Here is a 23,133-nt window from a genome sequence, read left to right as displayed (position 1 = left end):
ATATTTCAATATTCTTTGTACTTCAAGTACCTGCTTAAAGTGTTGGTTTCATCATTGAATTCGTATATATATATATATATATATATATATATATATATATATATATATATATATATATATATATATATATATATATATATATATATATATATATATATATATATATATACATAACTAGCACTCAAGGTCGGAGAAATCGTTTGCGCTAAGTTAATTCGTCCTTCAAGTGCCTTAAAGAATCATCATTGTCGAGTTTACTCAGAGTTCATTAAGTCTCAAGAGTGTCCTATGGCTAAATTATTATACAGCTAACGTTCAAGACTAGACAAACCGTTTACACAAGAGTTCGTTACTTTTTAGTGCCTTATAGAATGACCTTGGTTAGTGAGAAGGTACCCACTCTGTGAAAAGGTGTTTTTCTTTTTCTCCTTTTTCATTCATTTTAAACTAGGTACTGCTCATTACAAACAAACGAACACACACAAAAACATTCTGTTCATGTTTAACAGCAACATAAGAAATCACGGTCTGTATGCGTATGTAATTTTCATTTCATATTAAGTAATCGCAGTAACAGTACTATGCACGTTGTGAATTTTGGCTAGTTCAACACCCCCTACATAGTGGGTTTTGCTCATGACATTTTCAACTTATCATCCTCTGTCTCAGTAGCAGTAGAAGTTATAGTAGTAAAAGTAGCAGTGTAAACATAGCACCTTGGCTTTTTCAACACCTCATTCAACATACCGTGAAGGTTTCGACTTAGCACTCTAAGAAGCAGCTGTTGGAATTTTGATGTTTGACAAGCCTGCATGCATATATCGTATTTTCATTTATTACAGCATCCCTTCAGCGTTCCCTGTATTTTTCCCCTTGATTCCCTTAGCTTTAGTAGTAACGGTAAAAACTGAAGTCATAGTAGAAGTAGCAGAGTTTTAGTATTATGCATATAGTGCCTTAACTCGTTAGTTTAACATCCCTCACAACACGCCCTGTAAGTTTCAACTGAATACTATAAGCCGTTCCCAAAATATTGCTCACACGCCCTTTTGACAGCCTAAACGCACCTATTAGGTCTTAATTAAGTTAAAATTTCTTCTTAATATACACTTTTCCTTAATACTCTTAGTCTTTGTAGCAGTATTAGCAACAGAGTACCAGTACGAACGCATTGCTTTTTGGTAAGTTGAATGTCCCCCAAATTAAGCCCTAAAAGTTTCAACTTAATACTCTAGGCCGTTCTTAAGACATTACTGATACACTCTTTCGAAAACCTATATGCATATAGTGTTTTTCGGTTTAGTTCAGCTTCCCCAAAATATGTCCTCAAATTTTCATCTTAATACCCCTGACCTTAGTAGTAATCACAGTAGAAGTAGTTACAAAAGTCGTAGCAGTAGCAGGAACAACATGCATGCAGGTATTGAATTTCAATTCAGTTCATTACTCGTCTCAGAATTCACTGAAAACTTCACCTTGATACCCTTAGCCGTTTTGGACACTAGGGTTCAAACATGCTCCTCTTTCTCAATAATAAATACTTCATGTTAAAAATTGGACAATTGCATAGCTTACAGCCCTTTGCCTGAGGAATATGGACGGTTGTCATCCCCTGAGGCATAGTTATAAGAACTTTCAACTATGCTGAACAAGATATATATCTCAAAATTTTTATAAGATAAAATGTTTATTTCACAAAATTTGTATCACAGGCCCCATAGGGCCGAATTCCAATTTCATGGTAAAAAACACCAGGCAGGAGAAAACCAACATGAAACAAAAAAGGTAAAAAAGGAAACACTAAAAACAAGTTAAACCAGGTAAAATACATTAAAAACATGTAATTTATATTCCAATGGATAATTAGAAATTCAAGAAAAAAGAAAAAAGAGTGAATATACGGATACAAAACATAGTTAATACTTGTATAAGTAATAAACAGGTAAAGTAGCAGATGGAGGACTTGGTGGGGTGTCTTTTGGAGAAAATGTTTTCCATGCAGATTTGTATTTGCGTTTTTTTTTTTAAACAAAGGCACAACTTAACTTACCAACACTCAAGGGTTACCAACCGAGCTTCTTTTAGAAGAAGAGAGCTTACTTTCTTTCAAAATTTACAGGACTCTTTTTTGGATAGATTCAATTTGTTTTACTGTTCCCGGGAAATGCCAGGGTGCAAAATTGGACAAGCACATTCAAGATAAGGGCGGACAAAGGAAGTATAACAGAATGGGAAGAAGGAACACCAAATTACTTCAGGAGGGAAATAGGCGCATTAGATCCGTGGATGATAATATTAGTGTGGTTATCTCACTTTAAATTAAAAAAAACAAAAAAAACTGTGACATCAAGTAAATTAAAGAAGGACACAGAAATTTCAAGAGGGATAGCAATAAGAAGAGGCAAGAATTTAAGAAAACATACTAGTATCGTCATGGATTTAGAAGCTTTACTGTAACGTGTATGTCTGAGGCATCATGTGCAGCATTATTGTGGAAGCTCACAGGTTCAATAACTTTATATAGCAGGGCCTAAATTATATAAGCTTATTGGGTCACTCACTAAATTTATATAGCAGGTTTCAACAAGCGTTAGGTTATGGACAAAGTTCCATCGTCAGGAAATTCCTTAGCAAGACTACCACTTTCACCAAGAAAGAGTCAATACTGAATTCCGTGACAAAAGTCTCAAATAATATATTGTGATTAAAAGGGTCAAATACTTTTTGAGGGTCGATGGAAATTATATCTAACCAGAGATTATTTTTTTTCGAGATTTTTCATAGCAAAATCGATAACAAAACCAAGGTTACAGGAAGTAGAACTAAATTTGAGGTTTCTGAATAACCCCAGATCAATAAGAGGTAGAATAATCGACAATCTGCAAGGAGCCCTTTCAAGAATATATGAGTGAGAGAAATAAGACAAATCCCTTCAAAACGAGGCTTTCCGTCTTTTTTCAACGGGGGCTAAGAAAAACCTTTACTATGTTTGTGGAAATTGCCCAGATCCGGTAGACCACTGAAAGCATATTAACAAGAAATATGATATTCAAAGGGTCGAAATCTTTTAGGGAAAGAGGGGCGTGGGGGTACATGCACTCCGATCACTTATGACACTTGAACGCCGTAGGGGGTTGGGGTTGGGGGGTGCTTGCACTCCAATTACTTTTGACACTTGAAAAAGCTACTAGAACGTTTAATTTTCAATCAAATGAGTCCTCGACGAATTTTCTATGATAACTCCTTCCATACTAAGTTAAAAATATGTAATACACACAGCCCATTTCGCTCTTTACTTAGCCAGGGCTATGGCACTGCCTACGGCACAAATAAAATCTTATTTTTAAACAAAAGGACGGTCATTCGAGGGTTTTTTCCCCATCGGGTATTGAACTGAGTCTGTAGTCATAGATTATTAAAGAAGAGTTCATTCGAAAATTATTTAAAATTCTAGTACCTTTTTCAAATAACACAAGAGATCATGCCTCAGAAAAGCATGAAATTCAACTGAATTAATAAATAACTGTATGCAAGTAAAGGAAAAACTAACAAAAGTGAAAGGAAAGAATGGTTTTACTGCTTGTCACCGTACTTAGTATTTAGGCATCTTCAGACAAGAACATAAAAATCGAACTAGATTTCGTTCTTTCAAATTCCACGTTTGTGAAATACTGGCCTCTATTGTTTAAGGTAGAAGACAGCGTTCTCAAACACAATATATTTTGCTCACTAGAGCCTAATGCAATATACTCCTTGACTTTCTATGAGCACAATAAACAAAAATATAAACCATTACAAACATATCCCTACAAATTTTTTTTTTCTAGAAACATCCTAAACTAATAAATTAGTTGAAAAAAACGACCACCTTCTCCCAAACACCCCCAGGGCAACAACAACCATCCAAATACAACTCCAACCACCCGTAAAAACCCGCGACGAGTATTTAGGAATACCCAGGTAAGTACGTAAACATAACTCAAACATAACAAACTATGCTCCAGTTGAGAATACCATATTAACATTTATGGACCTCTAGTTCTGCAGACCTGTAGGGGAGGATATATGTGAATTCCACATTTTAATCACAGTATTCGTTTTGAACCATTTCTTAAAAAACTTGAGCAGTGTGTTCCTGGGTTTGCAGAGTTTTAACTGCTGATATTTCTAACAAATCAAACCCAAAAATAACTGAAATCATTGAAACCCGAAAATTACTTAAATTACAATACATAACCAATTCAAACCTAAAACAAGCAGAGTACCAAAAAGAGGAGTAAGGCTAATACCCCTTGTGGACCGTCATAATACTATAGGCCCCTGTAGATCCAACTGATGGAGATATTAGTGACTCGGATGAACCTTAGTTATAGCTACGGGAACAAATAGACAGCATTTCAGAGAGAAATAAGGTATTTTTATTAGAGAATTTTTCTACCAGGTCGGTAGAAATAGAGATAGATGGTATCCTAGCCTAGATAAATTTGATATTAGGAAAAATAGTAACAGTTGTTGGCAGCAACAATTTTTTTTTACACATAACAATGTAGTTACAACCAATACAACATTTGGTCATAAAATGATAATCTAACTTGGTACTCACATGATGATGAGCCAGCTAACCTTGGGGGCAATGTAGTTATAACCAATACAACATTTGGTCATAAAATGATAATCTAACTTGGTACTCACATGATGATGAGCCAGCTGACCTTGGAGGATTGTGTTATTGTAAACTGGAGACTGGAAGGATTGATACAGGACACTTGGGTATATAAGAGTGCAATTATTGACGTTAAAAGTTAAGGTGACCCTCTAGTAGTGTCACTGGTTTATCCAAAACTGATACTTAGGAAGGCCATAAATTTTTGAATAGTTTGTTGGTCTCCAATTACCTTCAAATAGCCCAGAAATCTAATAGACTACGATGAAGAAGTGAATACAATCCTTTTTTAAACGAATCTCAAAAAGCTATGTCAGCTTTGCCTCTCACAGAGATTTCTGTCTTAGTTATGCTCTAATTAGGCCTATGACAGAAGTTATGACGTTTGTAAAATCCAGGATTAGAACTTGATGGAAACTTTCCAGAAGCAGTTGAAAACTAAACTGGAAGGCCTAAAATTTGAACATGTGGGAAACCGATGGGACAATTGTAGGAAAATCTTTCATGAGGCAGTAGATGGTGTTTTAGGGAGGAAAGCTTTAGGATAACAGCTAGGGATATTAGTGAAAAGCAGCAGTAGAAGTTGCAATAGTAGGTTAAAAATAATATTAGTAACCTTGAAATTTTTAGTCTAATACCCATAGGCATTGCTAGGATCCTGCTGATACATATTTTTTACAACCCATAAGAGCATTTTTTCTTATTTAATTCAACATAATCCTCAGTTTGCCCTAATATTCTCAATTTAATATTCTTTGCTGATGTCCTTTTGTCAAACTGAACTCACATTGTTTCAATTTAAGGCAAACCCCCTCATCATTCCCTAAAATGTTTACCTTAGCAACAGTAGTAGTTGCAGTACCAGTAGAAATGACAGTGGTAGTAGTAGTAGTAGGATTCGTACAGCACATTTTGGTTGATTCAACATGACCTGACAGTTTCAGCTTAATACTCTAAGCTCTTCCTGAGAAATTACTTATATGCCTTTTTTGGCGAAATAATTTTTTCGCATACATCCACTATGAGTTCTTTGATGATAAGATAAATTGGAATTTGAAGTGAAACCTTTCTCACATACATGACATTTGAAAGGTTTTTCTCCAGTATGAGTTCTTTGATGATTAGATAGGGCGTTTTTATGGCGGAAATTTTTCTCACAAATATCACATTCGAAAGGTTTTTCTCCAGTATGAGATCTTTGATGTTCAGACAAATATGAAGGTCTACTAAAACGTTTCTCACATAAGTGACATTCGAAAGGTTTTTCTCCACTGTGAGTTCTTTGATGATGAGATAAACCTGAAATTGAAGAAAAACTTTTCTCACATATATGACATTTGAAAGGTTTCTCTCCAGTATGAGTTCTTTGATGATTAGATAGGGTGAATTTTTGGCGAAACTTTTTCTCACATATATCACATTTGAAAGGTTTTTCTCCAGTATGAGTTCTTTGATGTTTAGACAAATACGAAGTAGAACTAAAACATTTCTCACATACGTCACATTTGAAAGGTTTTTCTTCACTGTGAGACCTTTTATGATGAGATAAACCAAAACTTGAAGCGAAACGTTTCTCACATATATGGCACTTGAAAGGTCTTTCTCTAGTAGGAGTTATGTGTTTCTCAGGTGCATCATCTTCGAGAGGCGTTTCTCCAGTACGACAAATCTCCTGTTTTACCATATCATTTTCAGCAAATACGGAAATGTTACTTGCCAGTTCATCCTCCTGACAATCCACAATCATTTCTTGTTTTAGACATACGCTTATCAGATCAGGCATGCAAGGTGTTCCACATCTTTGTTTGCTGACATCATTTTCACAAGATCTTACAATAGGTGCACCTAAAAAATAATTTGTAATTCACTCAAAATGAATCACTTTGCCTTATATTTTTTAGTCCTTATTTATTTGCAAACAATTCAGCTTTTAAGACTTTGAATTTAACTGTTCCTCTAAACTTGATTTTTATGATTCTACCTGTGGTGATTAATTTATAACAGCTAAATTGTCTATGCTTTCTCTTCAATAACTGAAGTATATTTTTAGTAACTGATGATATTTTAAATTCTTAAACCTAAAGTTGTATATTAATTTCTCTAAACATGGAACTGTTTAAACAATATTGCAATGCTATTTCATCTATATATATATATATATATATTAAGTCTCCACTTCTAATAATTATTCATTTCAAGAACAAATTCCACAAAGAACTATTTCAAAGAAAAGTAAAGAGCGACATTATCCGAAGACGAGCAGAAAAAAAATCAGGGGTAAAACTACCATAAAATACCATCTATAAATAATTGGAGCAAAAAACAAACAGAAATTCCAATAGATGACAGCGCCAAACCAAAATCGAGCACAACCTAAGGAGAATGGGGCTGACACCCTCATGCCTTCTAAAGACCAGAATATAATTTGCCCTTTACTGAAAACAGTCCTTTTTTGGGCGACGTGTTCTTATTTGTCGTAATATTTCTCGTCATATCATAATATCGAAAAAAAGAGAAAAAAAAATCACCATCAGTATCAAGATGACTGAAAAACCAAAACAATGAATATTAATTGAGTTTGATATATATCTTGTTAGTCATTCCTGAAAGCCTTAATAATTTTATATTTATTAAATTAATAAAAAGAGAAAACAATTAAAACATATTTCGTTTTTGGTAAAATAAGAAATGGATAGTGATCTTTAGAAGGTACAAGGCATCAGCCTCACACCTCTTATTGTCTGCTAGGTTTGAGTTCATACTGCTCAACGTTGTTGAAAGGTTCAATAGCTATGCCTCATATGATCTCAACCACACCGCACCTCTCTAGGAAAGGGCTGTAAGTTGTACAATTCACCCACTGTTTATTAATAGCATTAGTCATTGGAAAGACGAACGTGAAAACGCCAAGAGCAGCCAGGTGAAGCTTTCAGGGAATGCTGAAGGGAGTATTGAACTAAATCAAAACACATTATATCCACTGAGAGAGTGAAAAAGCAAAAATACAATGCAAATATTTTGTCAAGGCCTCTGCTAAGCCGTCCTCAGAGCTAGGATGGAAGAACAATGAAAGTCCATAAAACAAAACCACTAAAATAAAAAATAATACCGAAAAAACAACCATTAAAATAAATGGACCCTTTCCATGTAATGGTGATAGAGTTACTGAATAAAAAAAAACGATGTTAAATGGCAAATCAATAACTAAATCTGAATTCATTTTATTTAATGCCTTTTTAAAAGCCAATTTTTAGACTTACCAGGTCTGGTATCATCTGAAATTTTATTAGATTGCGAAATATTATGATTTAAAAGAGAAAAATCTAAATTAATAAATTCATTATAAATCGGGCTTACATAAGCTTCTCTGGTATATCTTTATTAGGGCTAATTTTGGGTTTTTATACTCAATAATTTTGACTAGATCTCTGAAAATTATGGAGAATCATTTCATTATCTCAAAATTTAGGTCATATGTCTTTGGAGGGAAGAGTTGCGTGGGAGGGGACCTGGTTGGTCTCCAATCCCTTTAGACTCTTAAAAAGGACACTAGAACTTTCAATTTCCAATTCTTATGACAACTCCTTCCATGGAAAGTGTCTTGATGAAAAAAATAATAATAATAATGCATTGTGCCCACTTCGCTATTTAGTTAGGCAGCACTCTGCCTATAAAACGTAATATCGAACATAGAATAAATACAATTGTCTCTAATAATTTCTTATGTTTTTCTTATACATAATATTTCTAAGAGCAAATTACAGGTTTCTAATACACCTCTTTTTGTTTAAAATCTTTACAAGCAATTCGTTTTAAATTTTCAAGATATCTTCGTTCAAAAGAATGTGACTCCCTCCCTCTTTTTATCACCACATATTTGAAAACTTATTTTCTTTCTTTTGTGAACAATCAATGCATTTCTGGCCATCAAAAAGCTAATAGTACAAACTACATAGTTGCCAGACAAAAAGCAAATCATCAAACAGTTTGCGGCAACAACTGTAAGTAAGGAGCGACTCGGCTGATCAGTAACTAAAATACTAAAAAAGGAATTTTTATGAAAATACATACATTAAAAGAATCGATTTTTCGTGTTGATTTCAAATATTTGAAGTTCAGTAAGTTTAATGTTATCCATCAAAAGCTAAAAGCCTAAGAAAATTTTCCCAATTCTCAAAAAAAGAGGGGAAGGATGTCCTAAAAAAAACAAGCACTCATTCCCCAGGGGTAATTATTTCGACCCAATGATCCTAGAAAATTGGGAGATGGCTCATTTGATCGGAAATAGAAAGTTCTAGTGCCCTTTTTAAGTGACCAAAAAGACTGGAGGTTGACTATCCCCCCTAAAACAACCCTTTTTCCCCAAAGACATCTGATCAAAACTTTAAGATAGCCTTTTAATTTAGCATAGTTGAAACGTCCACTAACTATGTCTTTGGGGATCACCTGAACCCCCATAGATATTGGGAGAAGGGTTGTAAAATATACAAATTGTCGGTTGCTCCCATATAGAACTTTTCATTGGAAGATATTCAAAAGATTTTGGGAGGGTATTTTCTGCAGTGAAGAAAGTTTTCGATAAAAGGGGAGGGGGGGGGGGTTTCACGCAGTATTTAAAAAAAGGTCAGACATTTAACAACGAAAAATACGCTTTTTCAACTGAAAGTAAGGAGTAACATTAAAACTTAAAACAAACCGATATTATTCCGTATATGAACGGAACCGTCCCCTCTTCCGCCCTGGCTCTTTACGCTGAAGTTTGAATGTTGTCACAATTCTTTCAGAAAAAAAAGGATCAAACACAAGACCCATTGAAGTTGAATGAGAAGTATTTTTAAATAAACTTATAACTTTTGCGTAAAGAGTAGGGTGACCGGATCTCATAGAGGGGGGGGGGAATGTCGGAATTTTGTTCGTCTGAACCCCAGAAAACGAATCATTTTTCCAGATAGTGTGATAGCCGAAATTTGAGCTGGAGTAAACGACGTTAACCCGCACCGCTAGTCGCTTAAAGTTTAAAAAAATCCGAATTTTTGGACAAAAAGCTTATATATGGAGCCATAACTCCAAAACGGTAAATAAAAAAAATGCGCTTAATATCTCAAACAGAAGCTAATATTGTTCTTCAAAATTTGTTGTTGCCAGTTGGGAGTATTCTAAGAATTTTATGGATTTTTACACAATATGTCTCAGAATATTTTTTTTTTATTAAAAAAAAAGAGCTCGTTTACTAAAAAAGAGCTATTGGACAGTTGCAAAGCAGAGTAAATCTAATTTCAATTTTAGGGATGGTGATCGGTGATTTTATTTCAGCCTACAGCCTATTTTTACCTATTGGACTCCACATCAGCAGGAAATTAAATAGCATCCACACCAGGTGTGCAAAGGCAGACCAAGGATAAAATATTTCTTGTGGGCTTCCCATTCACAAGATCGCCGGCTGTAAACTATCCTCAAATCATCAAGTTTTATTTCATAACTTACGTGCCGTAAAATTAACTGTAAGAGAATCAACAAAACTTGCCTTATGAGAACTGTTAATTTTTGGGGGGAAAGCTCCAATCCCAGCTAAACATGAGCAAGATGCAATTACTAAGCTGGAAAAACTTCACGCCGAGTAGAGCACTCTTCAAAAAGACCCAAAGGAAACATCGGAAAGGTAGGAACAAACTTAAACAGTTTGTTGAAAAGGTGAATGATCTCTTTGATGTTGTTCAAATAGATGCCTTGGCTCTGATGAAATCGGAAGAAGATGAGGCGTTTATCGTGAACAACGGCAGAAGAACATCTCAGGTTTCATGACTTGAGTGGATCTCAAGTTGTCTCGAGCTAAAAAAATCAAAGGCGCAAAACCTATTGCTATGTCTTATGGTGAAAAGGAACAGCTTCTGAGAGCTCCTATAACAGCAAACAGCTGTGGAGAAGGGTAAACTGTAGTCGTATATGAATGCCTACATGAATGGATTTTCACAACACCGTCCAAGGGATGTGCTTCGAAACAACAACATCCAACAAAGGAAGACTAAAAGGAGCAACGTCACATTGGAGCAAATGCTAGGAAGATAATTTTTGTACCTAGCTGGTCGTCAGAGTATCTTGGAAAATCTGTTAAGGAGCGTATTCGACATAAAATGGGATAAATCACTGGATCTCACCCAGACATTTTTGAGAGATTCCTCACTGCGTGGCCCAAAATAGACAAAGGAAAATACGATAGAGGTAACAGGGACAATCTAATGCAAAAGCACCTAACCACAGAAGTGATTACAAATGTTACTGCTGAATTCCACCCTAAAATAACCGAGAGCAACCCCAGACATGACTATAAAGAGCTATTGCAGTTGGTTCTTGTATTTTTTTGGATCACCAGACGGCAATGTTGTGGGTTTTTCAACTCCAGAAGCCATTCATCACACTAGGTGGATGGCAAAGGATATTTACTGCTTAAAAATGTCCATTTTTCGTAGTCAAATTAAGATGTCTAAGGAAGAAGAAAGTTCTATGCGTGCCATTTCGGCTTTACTAGTTGAATATTCACATTTTTTTGCAAAGTTTCAATGCTTCATGGTTCAATAATTCAAAAGCTCATCTTGTACCAAAGGAAGATTCGGGTATTTTGCATATTCTGTTAGACGATAAAGAATGTGACAACGACATGGCAGAAATAACCCTGACATAATTTTCGAACCATTGGTGGTATCTGAATGCAGAGTTGGCGGGATTATCTTTTTTTGATCCCACCATTACAGACTATGAAAAGTTGATCTAGACTAATAAATTGCTCAGTAGCACATATGAGCCATCAGAGCAAGCTAAGTTTTATAAATTCAAAAGTTAGAAAGAAAATTAATAGAGGTAGTTGATGGAGGATTGATAAATTTAATAGTCTGTGGAGATTGGTAAAGTTGATAGACGGGATTCGAGCTATCCCCCAAAAAATGAACAGTTCTCGCATGCCAAGTTTCATATTCTGGTCTTTTCTGGTCAAGGATGAGAAACCTAAAATGGTCCATATTCAGTAAATAGACTTTACCAGGTAAAAGTTATGTAGCAAAAATGTATAAACCTAAAATATTGCCAATACATCCATTTGAAAACCTGAAAGCACACATTACTTTTTTATTCACTTTAACATCTCCCTAAATAGTCCCTGAAAATTTCACCTTTAATATTAGCCTTAGAAGTAGAAGCAGTTGTTGTATGAAAGCACATAGCACCTTTTAGTTAGTTCGTTTTAATGATACGCTCACTAGATAGCCTGGATACATATAGTATTTTTTGATTTGATTTAACACTCCTCTAAACATTCCCTTAAAGTTTCAACTTAATACTCTAAGCCTTTTGTTTGGTTCAACATTCCCCAAAATATGCCCTAAAGGCGTCAAGTTGATAATCTAAGCTGTTTCTGAGATATAGTTGATACTTCCATTTGGCAACCAGCATACACATTATGTGTTTAGATTTAGTCCTACAACTTCCTCAATAGTTCCTGAAAATTTCACCCAAAAGCTCTTATGTTTGCTGAAACTACTAAGAAGAAGTAGTTATCTGATCCACATTATGCATGTTCATTAGTTCAGCATCTCCCTCAACATGTCCAAAAAATTCCAACATAATGCTCTTAGTTGTTCCTGAAATACTGTTTAAACACCATTTTGGTAGCATGCAAGCACATAGTATGTTTTGAATAAGTTCAAACTAACCCAGAACATCCCATGAAATCTTTGCCTTAATATCATTAGACTCGACGTAATCACAGTAGTGAGCACGTTATGCATATGAGTTAGTTCGGCCCCCTCCCCAAACATACTCTGGAAGTTTCAACTTAATATTCTATGCCGCTCCTGAGATATTGCTAATACCCACTTTTGACAACCTACATGTACATAGTGGGTTTTGAATTAGTTAAACATCTCCCTTAAACGTCCATCACAATTTCACCTTATCATCCTTTGCCTCAGTAGCAGTAGAAGTGGCAGCATAAACATAGGGCCTTTGGTATTCTTAATATATCACTCAACATAACCTGAAAATTTCGACTTAGTGCCCTAAGCAGCTACTAGGATTTTCCTGTTTTACAACCTCCATGCATATATCATGTTTTGATTTATTTCAACGTCCTTTCGGGATTCCCTGAATTTTTTTCAGAGTGCCTTTTCGTTTGTTTAACATCCCGCACAATACACCCTGTTATTATCAACTTAATAAAGTAGGCCGTTCCCACGATATAGCTGATACCCGCTTTTGACAGCCTGCATATACCTATTAAGCCTTCATTTAGTCTAAATTTCCCATAAATATTTTCTTTTTCTTAATGCTCTTAGCATTTGTAGCAGTATTAGCAATAGTAGCAGCAGTATGAACATATTGCTTTTCTGTTAGTCGAATGTCCCCCACATCATACTGACAAAGTTTCAACTTAATAATCTAAGCCGCTGTTAACATATCGCTGATATGCTCTTTCAAAAATCTGTATGCAAATAACTTTTTTTTTTTTTTTTTTTTTTCGTTCAGATTCCCCGCAACAATCCCTGAAATTTTCACCTTAATACCCTCAGCCTGGGTAGTATTCACAGTAGAGGAGGTAGTTACAGAAGTCATAGTAGTAGTAATGGTAGAAAGTGTAGCAGCAATATTACGAGAGTACATATATCGCCCTCTGGTCAACTGATCACCCCCCTTATCTGTTCCTGATAGTACCAACTTAATACCCTAAGCTGTTCATGAGATACGTCCTTTTGACAACGTACGTGTACGTATTGAATTTGGATTTAGTTCAACACTGGTTTCGTAATTCCCAAGAACTTTACCTGGATACCTTGAGCCTTTTTGGACACCAAGGTTCAAACATGCTCCTCTTTCCCTATAATATATATTAAATGTAAAAAATGGGAGATTTGTCTAACTTACAGCCCTTTGCCCAAGGACTGTGGGCGGTTGTCATCCCTAGCGGCATAGTTATTGGAACTTTCAACGAATCTGAACAAAATATGTATGTAAATATTTTTACAAGGTAAAATGTTATCTGACCATATGAACAGGAGATCCTACAATCAGCACTCCCCATTCGGGGGCTAATTTTATCTTTCTCACAGTTAATAAAAGTCTTAAATTTATTTGAGCTACTGAATACTATGTTCAGACTATGTCTTATTAAAATCTTTTCCAGTTGTTCGCCCAGCTTTGGAAAGTAGAGTAACATTGTGAAATTTTTCTTCACGCCTGCCAATGAGACGCTTTCAATTACAGATTGTGTTGTTCGAAATACAATTAATTTTTTCATTTTGTTCAGTGATTTAAGTCACATAAAAATTTTCTTGCCTACTATTAACCTACTATAAAACCACCCGAGACTTTTTTTCAAATGGTGAAATCCAACTAGAGCACTGAGATGCAACAAGCACTCAAATACAGAAATTTCACGCCCCTCAGCAATTTAAACGAAAGTAAATGATACATTTTTTTCATTTTGGAAACGCAAAAATATCGAAACAGATCAGGATATTTGAATCATACCTTTGTCACCGTCATTGTTGAGCTCCTGTTCAAGGTGGTTAGAATTAGCAGTACAATCTGGAGATGTGCCAGAAGAAATAGCAAAAACATTGACTTCGTGTTCTATTGAAAATGTAGAATGTTTACTTCCAGAAACATCTTTATGACCATCTGAGGATTCACCTTCAGTTTCTGCAAAGATTACAATACATACCACATAAAACGTTCAAAACAACGTAACTTTGTTCCTTATATAAAATCTATGCAACCCATAAATTTAAAAGCTAAACTATTCCACAAGGTTAGTGGTCTTATTATCAAAGAGTTTCTTCATAATGGGTGAAGGAATAGCTATTATTTAGTAAAGAACAAAACACAGTCCATATTAAAAATCAAGTTTAAGACTCGTTTGGAAATAAAATGATCAAGTAAAATTTTTTTTAGCATTTCATGGTGATTGGTAACTCAGCACTCAAGTGCGTATGCTGATTGGCAGGAATGGTGACCATTATTTCGGTTTAACTTAATGGTAAAAACAGAAACGGATTTATGGGAATTTCGAAAACAAGCTTGAAATACCAACAAAATTGACACCAAACGGGAATGGAAAAAGCACCATTGAAACGATCATAGTCGAAATTCTTCATCGGAGGGTTTCAGCCATCAGATTACAACCCCAAGAAAACTATTTTAGCATGTGCATCGCGGATGGTTTTTTGTTTGTTTAACCAGCGTCTCATTGTCATCTACGTGGTTGAAAACATTTAGCCAGAGGATAAAAATCTTCGATCTTGAATATTCCCTTATCAACCCCCAATGAATTCAAAACTAAAACAACGAAGGCATTTTGAGAAAAACAGCCAAACGAAAAAAGTCCCTCTAAAAAAGACAATTTTGTGGCAAGCCTGCTATAGTCCATTCATTATAGTGGTTTCAGCTAAGAATTGAAGGTACTCAGCTATAAAACTCGTGTGAACCTTTGCTGTGACGCCCTAAAACTTCTCTCCATTCCCATCTATCGCAACGTGGCCATGAAAGTGTTTTTTATGCATTTCTTTTTATTAGAAATATTGTAAAGAACAAATTCTCTAAAATTTTTTTTTAGAATGTTTTTCATAGTGATGAAACTTACGTACGGAGGAATTTAGTTAACGAAAAAGAGGTTAAACTATTCAGATACAGTCACGAAACTATGCTTTTCATAGGCAGCGCAATTGCGGTGCCTAAATAAAGAACGATGTTGGCACAATGTATTTTTTTTTTCTTTAGACTAAGGCACTTCGTATCGAGTGAGTTGTCGTAGAAACCTCGAAAAAGGTTCATTCGATTGGAAATTGGAATGGCAAGTGCCCCTTTTAATAGTCGAAAGTGATTGGAAGGCAACTAACACCCCTTCCACACCTACCATTTCCCCAAACACATCCAATCAAAATTTTGAGATAGCCATTTTTTTCAACGTAGTTGATTTCCAGATGAAAATTATGTTTTTGAGGAGGACACTCCCCCGACAACCCTCAGGGCAAGGGTTGTAAGTTATACCCTGGGGGCATATAAGGTTTTTTATAGAAAGCTTTGTCGTAGAAACTTCAAAAAGGGCTCATTCGATTGGAAATTCAAAGGGCTAATGCCCTTATTAATAGTCGAAAGTAATTGGAGAGCAACTAACCCCCCTCTCCCATCCACCTTTTCCCCAAACACTTCCAATCAAAATTTTGAGATAGCCATTTTGTTCAACGTAGTTCAAAGTTCTGGAAATTACGTCCTTGAGGATGATTCCCCCCCCCTACAGACCTCAGGGCAAGGGTTGTAAGTTATACCCTGAGGGCATATAATATTTTTTATGGAAAGCGTTGTCGTAGAAACTTCAAAAAGGGCTCATTCAATTGGAAATTGAAATGGCTAGTGCCCTTTTTAATAGTCGAAAGTGATTGGAAGGCAATTAACAGCCCTTTCACTCCCACCATTTATCCAAACACATCCAATCAAAATTTAGAGATAGTCATTTTGTTCAACGCAGTTGAAAGTTTTGGAAATTATATCTTTGAGCAAGACACTCCCCCCACAGTCTTCGGGGAAAGGGTTATAAGTTATGCCCTTGGGGCATTTAAGGATTTTGCTAAAAGCATTGCCGTAGAAAATTCAAAAAGGGCTAATTTAATTGGAAATTCAAAGAGCTTATGCCGTTTTTTATAGTCGAAAGTGATCGAAGAGAATCTAACTCCCCTATCGCGCCGACCTGTTCACAAAATACCTAGAATCAAAATTTTTATATAGCCATTTTGTTCAACGTAGTTGAAAGTTTTGGAAATTAGGTCTTTAAGGACGACACCCCCCCCCACAACCCTCAGGACAAGGGTTGTAAGTTATGCCCTTGGGGCATATAAGGTTTTTTACAGAAAGCATTTTCATAGAAACTTCAAAAAGGGCTCATTCGATTTAAAGTTGAAATGGCTAATGCCCTTTTTAATAGATGAAAATGATTGGAGGGCAACTCCTCTCTCACGCCCACCATTTCCCCAAACACAAACAATCAAAATTTTGAGATAGCCATTTTGTTCAACATAGTTGAAAGGTCCAGAAATTATGTCTTTGAGGATGACAACCCCCTCAGAGCCCTCAGAGCAAGGGTTGTAATTTATGCCCTGGGGGCATATTAGGTTTTTGTAAAAAGTGTTGTCATAGAAACTTCAAAAAGGGCTCATTTGATTGCAAATTGAAAGGGCTAGTGCCCTTTTTAATAGTCGAAAGTTAAAAGTTCTGGAAATTGGGTCTTCGAGGATGACAACCCCCCACAGCCCTCAGGGCTAAGGCTGTAAATTATGCCCTGGGGGCATATAATGTTTTTATAGAAAGCGTTGTTGCCAAAGTTTCAAAAAGGGCTCATTCGATTGGAAATTTAAAGGGCTATTGCCCTTTTTTAATAGTTGAAAGTATTCGGAGGGAGAATCCTCCCCCCCCCCGCCCCGTCACCCCTCATTTCCCCAAACACTTTCAATCAACATTTTGATACGGCCAGTTTGTTCAACGTAGTTGAAAGGTCTGTCAATTATGTCTTTGAGGATGCCCACCTCCCCCCCCCATAGCCCTCAGGACAACGGTTTTAAGTTATGCCCTTTGAGCCTATAAGATTTTTATAGAAAATTTTGTCGTAGAAGCTTCAAAAAGGGCTCATTTGATTGGAAATTGAGAAGACTAGTGCCTTTTTTATTAATAGAAAGTGATCAAAGGGCAAGTGCCCCCCTCACGCCCATAATTTCCCCAAACACTTACAATAAAAATTTTGAGATAGCCATTTTGTTCAGCTTATCAGAACAGTCTGGAAATTATGTCTTTGAGGATAACAAAACCGCCAGTCCTTAGGGTAAGGGTTGTGAGTTATGCCCTGGGGACATATAAGGTTTTTATAGAGAGCGTGGTCATATAAACGTCGGAGGGGGCTCATTGGATTGGTAATCAGACGATCTAGTGTTCTTTTTAAGAATCAAAGTGATCGGAGGGCATCTACCCCCCCCCCCCCCCACACACACACGTTGTATTGTCCCGAAATGCATCTAATAGAAATTTTTGAGATATTGTATAAGCCAGAATATCATTTGTACTTTACTGAAAAAAAAAATCTTTTAAATGTTTTCACTTTTCTAACTTTAGGAAATCAAAAATCAATTAGGATTTTAAGGAATAAACATCAGCATATGTATATTAAACTGACCAAGCTGATTTTTTCCAGTAAATTCAACTGAATTTTTTTCAGTAAAGTAAAAATTATATTCTGGCTTTTAGAAAGCTTGGGGTTTAGAATCCTATTCATATAAATTTCTGCTCGTTTTTAGTTTGACTATTATTTATTTTAATTTCGGTTTGTTTTGGGTTTCATTTATTTATTGATACTGATTTGTGGTAGTTGTATGCTTGGTAGATTATTTGATTCTATTTTTTTTTCATTTTGGTTTAGTAGAGTTCTTTATTTAAAAAAAACTTATTTTGTTGAATAAGTCTTTTTTTAATTAATGTAGAAATAAAGACCCATGTCCTTCATCTTGGCTTAGAATAAAAATTGCAAAGAAAAATAATAAAGGTAGGCTTAGTTCCTACTCTTGCGCTTAGTGTTCTCATAGGAGGAGATTTTGGAGATATAAAAAATCTCCAATCCCTAGAAGCGACTTCTATATCAACGGGGAATGGGGAAGAAATCAGGCCAACTTATATAGAAAACAAGACGTGTGAAATTGATAGTTTGGGTAACGTTCCAGAAAATAACAAACTTCAAAACACATATATCAAGCATAAGACGCCTACAAGCAGGCGCCAAGACAAGGCACTCTTTGTTCCAGAGAAAAATGAAAACAAATTTACCATATGCACATTCCAGCAAAAAGTCCGAGAAATTCTGGTCCAAAAATAGAAATGACCAGTCTCTTCTTATCTAAGCAATAAAGCATATTACAGTACAAGTATTTCTGATTTTTAAATGGTTAAATATTAGCTGAAATAAAAATATATTAGTTCTGTGAGTTGTTAAAGACAGAAAGGGCTACAAGCAGGATTGACATGACACACACACAAAAAAATAATAAGGCTATATAGCCAAGAAAAACAAGGGTAATGTCAGCCAGAGGTGAGAAAAGAAGCAAAAACGACAGAAGCAGATATTCCATCTTCAGTGCTAGGGAAAAAAAAAGAAAAAAAAAAAAAAGACAACTTTTTGAAGTAGCTCTTAACAGAGCAGAAGAAAGACTGAATCAAACAAACCTAAGCCATAATAATTGAAAGACTAATCACCAATTAGATTGGGCAAGATTTAGCTTGTCTACTGACCTGATTTTCATTAAAAGTGTGGTCAGATGACCTCAATTCAAACTGAAGAAAAAATGTTATTTGAATCCTTTAATTTTAAGTTATTGTAAATTAGGCTTACAGGAATATCTCCAATATCTCTATTTAAAGTGAAGTCTCTATTTATAGATTTTTTTTCCAAATTTCAATTGCCCTCCTAAAAGAATGTGTGAAGCCATTTACTGTAGATATTTAAGTTGCCTCATCAAAAAGAACAAAATAATCTGTATTTTCAATGATGTAGTGAAAATATTCAAGACTGTTAGGGTAACAATTTTTAGGTTTAAATGTAGAAAAAAAAATTAATATGATTTTACTCCCAAATAATGGTAAATCTGATTTTTTTTTTTTTTACAAAATGGATGTCTGGAATCAGTCACTGTCCAAGTGCCAAGGTATTACTCTAGGCACAAGATTACCAAAGGGATAAAATATAATGTTAATTAAATGAGGAAAGTCTAGATGAAGGGGTATTACCTTATTTAAGCTGATGAAAAACTGAATCAATGAAAAAACTGAAGAAAATCAGAATCAACAAAACTTCCATTGAAAGCTTAGAGTGATGCTTAAAAGAAATGTTCAACTGGTCTTGAAGCCAATTTTACTCTATATTTCCTAGGGAGTATCATATTATGGTTTTGAAGCCAATTTTACCCTATATTTCCTAGGGAGTATCATATTTTACCCTATTCTACCAATTTCACCTTACGTTCCCTATTTTACCTTATTTTCCTAATTTTACTTACTGAGTTTTTATTTTATTGTAATTTTACAACACTAGCCAGAGGTTCAAAATCTTCAGTCTTGAATACTCCCATCTAGGCCCCTAAGAAAGTTGAAGCTAAAACAACATACACATTTTGAGAAAAATAGCCAAACAAAAAAAAGCCCCTCTTAAAAAAGACAATTTTGTGGCAAGCCTGCTGTAGTCCATTCATTTTAGTGGTTTCACCTAAAAATTGAAGATTGTCAGCTATAAACTTGTGTAAACCTTTATCATGATACTCAAAGACTTCTCTCTAACCATATCTATTGTAGAGTGGCAACAACTATGGATTTTAATGGTCAAAAATTAAAAAAACAAAAACAATAGCATGTTCTTTGCAAAAGTCTCTATTCCTGTGGTTTTTTTCCAATAGTTTTGCACATTTTTTAAAAATTAGTAAGAGGTTTTATAGTTTGTTTAATCTGTTTTTCAAATACAAACACCCAAAATAAGTGGGGTAGGCTAACTCTTCAACTTAGTAAGCAAAGAAGGACAAATAAGCAGCAATTGGCTCAATCTATCATAATGCCATTTACCTTGCTTAATAGCAGTGATACCAAAGAGGTTAGGTGTTCCCATGGTTCACCAATTCAGTTAATGATACAGTGGTCTTCTCTTGACTTCTCTGGGAATTAGAAATCTCTAGAATCTCAATAATTAACAAGCTTCAATGTTGTATCTTCTAAACAAGGAGTTCAAATCCTATAAAAAAGATGTAAGATATAAGCATAAAAAGCATCAATACATTTCAAAATTCAACACTAATTTTCTGTTTTTTATAATGACTAATTGCAACAAAAATAGTCATATGATAAAAAGATTGATTTTGTTGGTCAACCCTAGAGCAGCACATTACAAATCTTATAGCTATCAAATGAAAAAGTTAAAAGAAAACTAATAATTAATAACTAATCTTACAATAGTAATTGGTTGCAGCAACTTAAAATACTTTAAACTTCTTAATACCCTTTACTTATTTAGTTGGCCAAAATAAATCAATATAGTTTTGACTTCACTTTTGTCTTTTTTTAGGCTATTCCCCTTAGAAGCAAGCCAGTCTAAGCCCATTGCACATGAAAACTTGCAAATAGCCAACATTTGAAAGTACAAGTAGGGAAGAGAGGCAACCCTTCCCAAAGGGGAAATAACTATAAAATATTTCACACTTTGGAAACTAGGCTGCAGTGTAATTACTGCACTTTGTCTTTAGATTTACATCTTTAAAATAGAAAATGTCTAAGCTCTAGATTTTTCTGCCCTTTATTGACTGATTTAATTTAGTTTTTACAGTCATTTCCTGGCATAAGGAATACAGATAAGATATTTGATTGAGGATACTATCAATTTCAAGCCCATTAAGTCAAAGTCAACAACAAAAACTAAATTGAGGCTAACCAAAAAGAGATTTTATATCAAGAACACAAAATAGCTTTACAAAATGTTTACCCCTACTTGCATTTAATATACTTTCCATTAGGCTATTATCTATTATTCAGTCAATATCTACCAAATCATATTAGGCTATTGAGTTAGGAATAAAGTGAATATACCATTCAATGCCTTTTTTTATGCTGATTACGAATATAATAAGCATTTCTATCGAAAATGAATTGCAGCCCCCCCCCCCCCGATATAGGCTATACCTAACCTAACCCTGAATTGGCATGTATAGGGGGGGGGCTGAAATTCATTTCCAATAGAAATGCTTATTATATTCGTAATCAGCATAAAAAAGGCATCGAATGGTGTATACACTTTATTCCTAACTCAATAATATGATTTGGTAGATATTGACCCATTATTCTAGCCTAATATTACTTTTTCTGATCTTGTGAGAAACATAACCTAGCCATAGCCAGATGTGAAGAGAGAATTGCTAGGTTTCAGTAAAAGTTAAATTTATAAATCAAATATCAGAAAGAAAAAAAAATTAAAAAATATATTAGCCTACCTTTTTATTCTGCTACGCATTCTTCAGTAGATTACTACCCAGGGTTGCCAAAACTTTTAGGGACAAAAGTGTCCAAATCAGCCAAAAAGGGACAAAATACAAGGTCGTCATCATGAATTTTCAAAACCTGTGAAAAAGTGCCGAAAACCTGTGAAATTCGTCAAAAAAACTATTACCATACTTAGAGCGTGTTTAGGCCTTCTTAGTTCTGCTACCTAGCTGTCTGTTACCTGCATGAGTTCAGCAGGTATTTCCAGCTTTGACATTAAGTTTAGTGCTAGTTCAGTGTGAAGAGATGGCAGAAAAAAATCGTCATGAGAATGTCAACAGAGCGAAATTTTATACCGATTATTGATACCACCACCTATCTTAGTCGAAAAGTAAAGAACCAATCATAGAGATTCATTTTCACTTTGGGATTTTCATAAGTTATGCGAAAAAGATGTGATTTGTTGGTCTTAGGTAGCTATTAAAGATTTTTGGGTGCGACAAGGTCCGAACAGCTGTAGCAACGAAATGTCTATTTTGACCTACATGGTTTTAAAGTTAAACAAAATACGTAGATCAGCTTAACTACCCAGCCAACTTTGGTTAAAATCGTTTAACAACTCCTCTATCTTGCCGTTTTCTGAACATTTAGAAGTAGCCCTGAGCAAAAATGACGTTTTCGAGAACAAAATGGAATAGACATCCTTGGGTACATGGGAAGTAGTAAGAGTAAATAGCCAATTTCCAGAGGGATGGGGGCAAATGTACATGCCAACAAAAAGCTTTTCTCATTTAATATAACTAAAGTTTGGAGGAAGAATGTTCGGAGTGAGTGGAGAGTAATTAACCCCCCTCTTACGCCCACAATTTCCCCAAAAACGTGGATAAATTTTTTTCGGAAGAGAAGTCCTGGAGATTTTAGAAATTCTATCACTCACTAAACAATAGGTTGGTTTTCCTTTTCTGGTCATAGTTCTGTTCTCAGGTTTCTGGTTTGACAAAAAATACATTTCTCTTTGCTGTTCTCTATTTTCTGGTACACTACAGAACTGAGATTGGAAATAGAAATTAAGGAAAATCTAACAGAATATTTCAAAAATGGAAGCCCAAAATTTACTATTGGTCTAGCCTCTCTTCTCTCCATATGTTCATGACCTCCAATGAGAAATTGAGCATTTGTTTTCAGATATATAACCAGCCAACTTGAGGGGATTCAGTAATCCAGGCATCATTAATTTCTAACTCAAATCAAACTTTTTATTTCCTCCGAATGCGAAGAGCAAAATTTAAAATAACCACTAATCAACAGGCCATAAAAATCTTTTAAACAATATAACAAGTATGCAAAGGCGTTCAATCACACTTACCACACAAAATTAACACTTCATTCCATAATTAATAAATAAACAAAAAAAATCAAGCTTCATGCACAGCTTT

At 35.0% G+C, this 23,133-nt stretch overlaps 1 protein-coding gene across 1 annotated transcript; it reads right to left on the bottom strand.

The window, feature by feature from the left end:
• Positions 1–1,715: 1,715 nt before the first annotated feature.
• On the bottom strand, positions 1,716–20,588 carry LOC148940874 (uncharacterized). The gene is made up of 3 exons (XM_089104748.1): positions 20,294–20,588; positions 14,180–14,350; positions 1,716–6,508 (listed from the first exon to the last, which is right to left on the bottom strand). The coding sequence occupies exons 1-3, from the start codon at positions 20,334–20,336 to the stop codon at positions 5,640–5,642; spliced, it is 1,083 nt and encodes a 360-aa protein (XP_088960874.1). The 5' UTR covers positions 20,337–20,588; the 3' UTR covers positions 1,716–5,639.
• Between the last annotated feature and the right edge of the window lie 2,545 nt (positions 20,589–23,133).

Source organism: Artemia sp. Qi Xiang Cuo, chromosome 19 (genome assembly GCF_049724085.1).
Source record: "Artemia sp. Qi Xiang Cuo chromosome 19, ASM4972408v1, whole genome shotgun sequence".
Taxonomy (NCBI): Eukaryota; Metazoa; Arthropoda; class Branchiopoda; order Anostraca; family Artemiidae; genus Artemia; species Artemia sp. Qi Xiang Cuo.
Note: the sequence above shows the minus strand (reverse complement) of the source record. Positions and strands in the feature narration are given on the sequence as shown.